The following is an 8,260-nucleotide window of genomic DNA, read 5'->3' on the forward strand; positions in this document are numbered from 1 at the left end:
TTCTAATTTTAAAGTTATCCTCTCTTGTTCTGGACTCCACCCCAAAGAAAACTGTTGCTCTCTCTTTATCCTACTACATTACTTAATTGTTTTAAACACCTCAATTAGATCACCCCTTAATCTATAGTCAAGAAAATACAAGCCAATAATTTTATCATTTAGTCCCAGTGACTTTGTGATGAAATTGTGCTGCACTCCAAGACTAGTATATCCTTCTGAGGTGTGATACCCAGCTGGGATCTAACCAGAGTTCTGTACAACTGTAATGTAACTTCCACCTCTTTGCATTCCAGCTTCTTTGAGATGAACATTCCATTAGCCCTCATAATTTTTTTACCTTGTTTTTAGTGATTCCTGTACTTGGACCCTAAATTCCTTGGTTCATCCATTGTTCCTAACTTCTCACCATTTAGAAAACATCTTTAGTGGATGACCTCACATTTTCCCACATTAAACTCCATCTGCCATTGTTTTGGCCGCTCATCTAATCTATCAATGTCCTTTTGCAACTTTCTGCTCTCATATCTTTACTGCGCTTCCTAACTTAATGTCGTCAACAAATAAATATTCTCTATTCCTGTCTATTATTTTATCTAAGTAATTTATGAACATAGTGAAAATCTCCAACCTGAGTATTGGTCACTGGGAAATACCACTAGTATCCTGCCAATTTACGTGCATTGCTATAATACCTGCTCTGTTTCCCACAACAACAACCTGTATTTATATAGCACCATTGGTACAATAAAACATCCCAAGGCACATCATAAAATTAGTTTTATTAAAATTGTTAAAATATTAAAATTATCAGACAAAATTTGATGCCAAGCCACATGAGGCATTAGGGCAGATGACCAAGAGTTTGCTCAAAGTGGTCGGTTTTAAGGAGCATTTCAAAGTAGAAAACAGAGTTAGAGATGTGTAGGGAGGGAATTCCAGAGCTTAGAGCCCATTCAGAGTGAGGTGGTGGGCTGGGGGAAGCAGGGAAGAGGGCAGAGCTGACTGATAGGCCTTAATGACAAGTGCTCGCACTTGTTGAAGGTGAGGATGGAAGGGGCAGGGAGAAGTGGTTTGTAGTGGAGAAATCGGAGTTGTCTTTGCACTCTGGGAAAACAAATTGTTAAACTAGTTGTCCACCATATGTGCAATTCTGCATCTTTTGGACTTAAAGGAGCAGAGGTGAAGGTGATACCCTGGGGAGCAACTAGTGTGAGAGAGAGAATCATGGTTTTAATAGGGACTAAGGTGTAAAAGTAAGGGCGTGATTAAGGGAGTTGCAGAAAGGTTGTGATGAAAGAGGGGTCACAGGCCAGACAAGCTGTAAATTTGGAAGGACCATTATATGTGACTTAGGAGAGAGCTTTTTCCAGGAGTGGATAGGGAAAGAAGTGGGTTTGGGAAAGAGATGTGGGTAGAGAGGGACATAAACAGGTGATCAGAGATGGCCTTTTCTGTAAGTGATATGATAGGAGTAGCAAAGTTATGTGAAATGTCAAAGTCAAGAGAGTGGCTGTAAATATGAGTGGGGGAGTTTCTATGAAACCCTTGATGACATCACCCAAAAACACAATGTCAGTCTCCACTCGCCACTGACAACACCCCGCTCTATTTAACCACCACAGCTCTCAACCCCTCCACTGTGTCCAAATTATCAGATATTTTGCTGGCTTCCAGAATGAATGAGCAGAAGTTTCCTCCAATCAAATATTGGGAATAATGAAGCCATCGTCTCAGAAACTCGGCTCCATACCACTGACCCTCTCCCTGGAAACTGTCTGAGCCTGAAGCGGATATTGCACAACCTTGATTGTGAGATGAATTCCTGACCACGTATCCATGCCGTCATTAAGATTGCCTATTTCTGCCTCCATAACATCCCCCAACTCTGTCCCACCTCAGCTCATCTGCTGCTGGAAACCTCATCCATGCCTTTGTTACCTCTAGACTTGACTATTCTAATACACTCTTGGCTGTTAATTGTATATTAATTGTGTTTAATCATATGAAGGTGCTGGGTGTTAGCTAGGCTTTCACTTGAACCCCTATAAATAGACACAGGTTAAAATGGTGATTGTTGGGTTAAGAGGTGACTGCTTGTAATGTATAATTCTAAAACTATAAAGTTTGCATCCAGTTCTATTCTTCACCAGCTGACGTTTTGGAATAAAGCACTAGCTGGTCTCCCAGATCTACCTTCTGTAAACCTGAGGAAATCCAAAACTCTGTTGCCTGTGTCTTAATTCGCACCAAGCCCATTTACCTATCACCCTGTGCTCCCTGACCTACATTGAATGCTGGTCAAGCAACATCTTGATTTTAAATTCTCATCTATGTTTTTAATACCCTCCATCACTTTGCTCCTCCCTACCTCTCTAATTTCCTCCAGTCCTACAACCCTCTGAGACGTGTGTTCCTCTAATTTCCACCTCTTGTACATCCCCAGTTTTAATTGCTCCACTGTTGGTGGCCATGACCTAAGCTCCAGAATGCTGTCGGTAGACCCTCTCTGCCTTGCTTTCCTCCTTTAAGATACTCCTTAAAACATACCTCTTTGACAAAGCTTTTGGTCATCTGACCTAAAAATCTCCTTTTGTGGCTCAGTGTCATATTTTGTTATATAATGCTGTAAAGCACTTTGGGGGCATTTTATCACATTAAAGGCGCCATATAAATGTAAGCTGTTGTTGTATAAAGTGTGGACTGATTTAAAAGGTGACAAAGTTTTTTTTCCCCCTCTCTCTCTCTCTCTCTTGGAGCACTGGGCGGGGTTGGACCTGTGCAATGTTGGAAATGTTGTGCATATTTCAGTGCCAGAGGTTTGGTGTTGATGGGAGGGTTAAGTATTGCGGGAGTTGCAAGCTGCGGCTGACTTTGCCTAGATGGCAGTGAGGAGCTGGGAGGCCGGGACTGGAGGCTCTGGTGAGTTCTTGTTTCCGAGTTGGAAGGATTTTTTTTTGGACTGTGGAGGATGGAAATGAGTCACTGAGATGCAGCCCCTGAGTCGATAGCTGCTGCTGCTGCCACGTCGGAGGCTGAGCGCTGGTCTGGAGCTGCTGAGCGCAGCGCCTGCATCCAGAAGAAGGTCAGGAGCAGGAGTGGGACCAGGACATCCTTTTCCAATAGGGACAGCGGCTGCAGTGCTCTACATCTCTAAGCAGGACCACAGCGAGAAGCAGTATCTTCAGCAAGGACACCCCGTGCCTACTGCAGCCGCCTCCCAATGATCAGTAACAACCACAGCATGGACGATTTCGAGACTGAAGAGGATGAGCCTTGGTATGATCAGCAGGACTTGGAACAAGGTGAGTAGGGGAGGGAAGGAGAGAGAGATGGAGGAGGAGGAGGAATGGTAGAGAGGAGGATTAGGAAGGATGAGGGAAGAGAGGAAATGGTAAAGGTGGGGAGTTGGTGTGGAAAGATTGGGGCAACTAATTGAAGTGCAGGGCATCAGAACATAAATAGGAAAATGTAGTGTGAGATGTAAGGATGGGGTAAAACTAAAGATGGATGAAAGGGAAATAAAAGAAGAGACAAAGAGAGCAAGGGAGAGGGGGGAGAGAGAGAATTTCAAACTGGAACCAGTTTCACCTTTTTCTGCAAATCAATTCTCAGGTTCTTAAACAAAAGTCTCTGAAGCTGCCCTGCATATTGAGGTGTTTGTTTCTGGAACTGCACATTGCTAATGTAGTGTGAAATATAGGGATTAAACATCCAGACAGTAAGTGTAAGATGGAGGACTGCTGGAGAGAAAAAGGGGAGAGGGGAAGGAGAAATGTGAGAGGGAGAGAGAGACTTGAGTATACAGAGAGAGCAAGTGAAGAAGAAAAAACTGACAAGATGTGTAAACAGGAGACGGGAGTGACTCAAGAAAATGCGACATGCCAGGGGAGGAGATTGATTGTAAATATTAAAGGAGAGAGAGATAGAGAACAGACAAAAAATAAAATTAAATATTTGGTCAAAGGGGAAGAGAGTGATTTTCTGCCATCTTTGATATAATAGGTGGACAATTCCTGTCAGTAAACCCACACAGTCCTCCTGCTAATGTAACATGCAGATTTAGCTTTACCTGGGTCCCCTTGGGACCAAATCAAGGGTCACATTAAAGCTGTGAGTATCCGTTAGTTTGCAATGAGGGAACGATAGGAACAGAAGTAGGCAACTCACCCCTCTAGCCTGTTCCACTTGCCCACCTGGAGCTGAAACCCAATTTTTTAATAGCTGAGTTGCTAGTCTGGAACGGTTGTTTATGGGTTGAGATTATGTTTCTTTATTTGCATTGGGTACTTGCAGCTAGTGGGTTAGTACATGAATATTCTAATTAAATCAATTTAAATTCTCCAAGGATTTTTTTTTTTTGCTTTGCTGTGAAAGAGAATTGTTCAGTGAGTATCCTGTCATTTGGGGAAGCTGTGTTCTGCTTGGCAGCTTACTTTGGTACTCCAGTCTGTACTCTGGTACGTTGGGAAGAGAATGGAACTGTCCTCCTGTGTGTTGGAAATTTCACAGCTTGAGAAGTTTTTTTTAAAAACAGCCATGTTTAAGGACAGTCCACATATGTACAAGGAACAAATGTGACCCTGATGGCCTGCAGCACTCACCTAGCACTAGGTTCAATCATATGACAGCAAGCTCTTTAAGTAGATCAAGCATACTTGACCTTCACAATCTAGTTATTCATGTCAGGGCAGATTTACACAGAGCACGAGAGCTTTATTTACATTTCAGCAGCTCCTCGACATACAAGGAGCTTTTTCAAGAGTCAGGGGATATCTGCGAGGAGGGGGGATTGTGACTGGACTGAAATATTCATGTTGTGTCCACTTAAGCTGTGACAGCCATCAATACAACTTGACACTTGGTCATTCCAAACTTGGAATGTGTCTGGACAGAGCATTTTAAGTATTTAGAAAAAACTGGCCTACAGTATTCATGAGTACACATCTGTCACTGTCTAACATTGGGGTACAGTATTTGTGGGTATAGATCTGTCACTGTATAACACTGGGTACAGTACTGGTGGGTACAGGTCTGTCACTGTATAACACTGGGTACAGTACTGGCAGGTACAGGTCTGTCACTGTATAACACTGGGGTACAGTACTGGCGGGTACAGGTCTGTCACTGTATGACACGGGTACAGTACTGGCGGGTACAGGTCTGTCACTGTATAACACTGGGGTACAGTACTGGCGGGTACAGGTCTGTCACTGTATAACACGGGTACAGTACTGGCGGGTACAGGTCTGTCATTGTATAATACTGGGGTATTGTGTCTGAACAGAGCATTTTAAGTATTTTTTAAAAACTGGCCCACAGTATTCGTGGGTACACATCTGTCACTGTCTAATATTGGGGTACAGTATTTGTGGGTACAGATTTGTCACTGTATAACACGGGTACAGTATTGGTGGGTACATGTCTGTCACTGTCTAATAAAAGCAAAATACTGTGGATGCTGGAAATCCGAAATAAAAACAGAGAATGCTGGAAAAACTCAGGTCTGGCAGCATCTGTGGAGACAGAAACAGAGTTAATGTTTCGAGTGTGTATGACACTTTCAGAGCTGAAGAGAGGTAGAAATGTGATGGGTTTTATACTGTTGAGGAGAGGGGGTAGAGCAGGTGGATCAAAATAGGTCAGGGATAGCTGGGAGCTCAGGAGAGATTTGACAAAGGTGTCATGGACACAAGACAAAGGGAGTGGTAATGATGGTGTTAAAGACTAAGGCAGGTGTTAATAGTGGCATAAAGGTCAGATAGCGAATGTGTTAATAGCAGAACAAGGGTCAATGCTCCCTGAAAGCAAAACATAAGAACAAGTTGCAGACTGGCTCTGTGGGGGAGGGGATTGGGAGAAAAAAATCAAAATGGAGGACAGAGTTCATAGTCTGAAGCTGTTGAATTCAATGTTAAGTCCAGAAGGCTGTAAAGAGCCTATTCGGAAGATGAGGTGCCATTGTTAAGTTTGCTTTGGGCTTCACTGGAACATTGTAGCAGGCCAAGGACAGAGATGTGGGCATGAGAGAAAGATGGTAAATTGAAATTGCAAGCAACAGGAATGTCAGGGTCATGCTTGCGGACTGAGCAAAGATGTTCCGCGAAGTGGTCACCCAGTCTGTGTTTAGTCTCCCCAATGTAGAGGAGACTGCATTGTGAGCAGCGAATACAGTAGACCAAATTGAAGGAGGTGCAAGTGAATCGCTGCTTCACCTGGAAAGAGTGTTTGGGGCCTTGGACGGTGAGGAGGTCAAGGGGCAAGTGTTGCACATACTGCAATGCCGTGGGAAGTGGATGAGGTTTTGAAGATGATAGAGGAGTGGAGCAGGGTGTCATGAACAGTCTCTATATGATGCTGACTAGAGGGAAGGGGAAGATGTGTATGGGGGAGGCGATGGCGTAGTGGTATTATCGCTGGACTAGTATTCCAGAGATCCAGGGTAATGCTCTGGGGGCCTGGGTTCGAATCCTGCCAAGGCAGATGGTGGAATTTGAATTCAATAAAAATCTGGAATTAAAATTGTCGATTGTTGTAAAAACCCATGTCCTTCCCTTTATGGAAGGAAATCTGTTGTCCTTACCTGGTCTGGCCCACGTGTGACTCCAGACTCACAGCAATGTAGATGACTCTTAAATGCCCTCTGAACAAGAGCAATTAGGGATGGGCAATAAATGCTGGCCTAGCCACATCCCATGATTGGAGTTGGCAGAAATGTCGGAGGATGTTCCTTTGAATGCTGAGGCTGGTGGGGGTGAAAAGTGAGGACAAGGGGGACCCAACCATAGTTCTGGGAGGGGTGGGAAGGTGGGGAGGGAGGAGTGTGGGTAGGTACCTCGGCTCAGGAAAAAGGAAGACTTGTCCGAAGTGCCTTTTTGGAAGCTAGCAACATCAATGCAACGGAGATGGAGAAACTGGGATGAAGTCCTTGCAGGAAGCAGGGTGTGAAAAGGTGCAATGGAGGTAACTGTGTGAGTCAGTGGGCTTGTAATGAATATTGGTAGACAGTCTACCACCAGAAATGGAGACAGGGAAGTCAACAAAGGGAAGGGAAGTGTCAGAGATGGACCATGTGAAGGTGAGAGGGGTGGAAATTGGAAGAAAGCTTAATAAATTTTGTGTCTCCCTGTTTCTGGTGATAGACTGTCTACCAAAGTTTATTATAATCCCACTAACTCCCACAGCTACCTAGACTACACCTCCTCACACCATGCTTCCTGTAAGGACTCCATCCCATTCTCCCAGTTTCTCCATCTCCGTTGCATCTGTTCCGATGATGTTGCCTGCCAAAAGGGCACCACGGACATGTTTTCCTTTTTCCTGAACCAAGGCTCCCCTGCAGCCCCCCCCCCCCCAACCCCAACTGTGGTTGACAGGGCCCTCAACTGTGTCTGACCCACTTCCTGCACCTCTGCCCTCACTCCTTCCCTTCCCTCCCAGAACCACGTTAAGGTTCCTCTTGTCCTCACTTTCCACCCCACCAGCCTCTGGATTCAAAAGGTCATTCTCCACTATTTCTGCCAACTCAGCATGATGCCACCACCAAACACATTTTCCCCTCACCCACTCCCCCCCCCCCAATAAGCATTCCATAGAGACCATTCCCTCCATCACCCCCAACGCTTCATCCCCTTTTAATGGCACCTTCCCATGCAACCGCAGGAGGTGTAACACCTGTCCCTTTACCTCCTCCCTCCTCACTGTCCAAGGCCCCAAACACCCCTTCCAAGTGAAGCAGCGATTCACTTGCACTTCAATTTAGTCTACTGCATTCGCTGCTCCCAGTGCCATCTTTTCTACACTGGGGAGACTAAATGCAGACTGGGTGACCACTTTGTGGAACACCTTTGCTCAGTCTGCAAGCATGATCCTGCCCATCTTGTCACTTGCCATTTCAATTCACCATCTTGCTCTCATGCCCACATTTCTGTCCTTGGCCTGCTACAATGTTCCATTGAAGCCCAACACAAACTTAACACTGGCACCTCATCTTCTGATTGGACACTTTACAGCCTTTTCAAGTTCAACAACTTTAGACCAAGAACTCTGTCCTCCATTTTTATAATTTTTTTCCCCCAACCCCCTCCCCCACAGAGCCAGTCAGTAACTTGTTCTTATGTTTTGCTTTCAGAGAGCGCTGACCCTTGTTCTGCTATTAACACATTCGCTATCTGACTTTTATGCCACTATTAACACCTGCCTTAGTCCTTAACACTATCATTACCACTCCCTTTGTCTTGTGTCCATGACACCTTTGTCAAAT

At 44.7% G+C, this 8,260-nt stretch overlaps 2 protein-coding genes across 2 annotated transcripts in view; both read left to right on the top strand.

Moving 5' to 3' along the window:
- The first annotated feature begins 2,901 nt into the window (after positions 1–2,901).
- Positions 2,902–8,260, top strand: part of cdr2l (cerebellar degeneration-related protein 2-like) — a 29,886-nt gene continuing 24,527 nt past the window's right edge. The window contains exon 1 of the mRNA XM_078570825.1: positions 2,902–3,302. Within this exon, the coding sequence (XP_078426951.1) occupies positions 3,221–3,302 (82 nt within the window). The 5' untranslated portion in view covers positions 2,902–3,220. The remainder of the gene's footprint in view (positions 3,303–8,260) is intronic.
- Positions 5,490–8,260, top strand: part of LOC144699692 (uncharacterized) — a 112,795-nt gene continuing 110,024 nt past the window's right edge. The window contains exon 1 of the mRNA XM_078570833.1: positions 5,490–5,501. The gene's annotated coding sequence lies outside the window, so the exon portion shown is untranslated. The remainder of the gene's footprint in view (positions 5,502–8,260) is intronic.

This window comes from Cetorhinus maximus, chromosome 24 (assembly GCF_964194155.1).
Source record: "Cetorhinus maximus chromosome 24, sCetMax3.hap1.1, whole genome shotgun sequence".
In the NCBI taxonomy this organism is placed as follows: domain Eukaryota; kingdom Metazoa; phylum Chordata; class Chondrichthyes; order Lamniformes; family Cetorhinidae; genus Cetorhinus; species Cetorhinus maximus.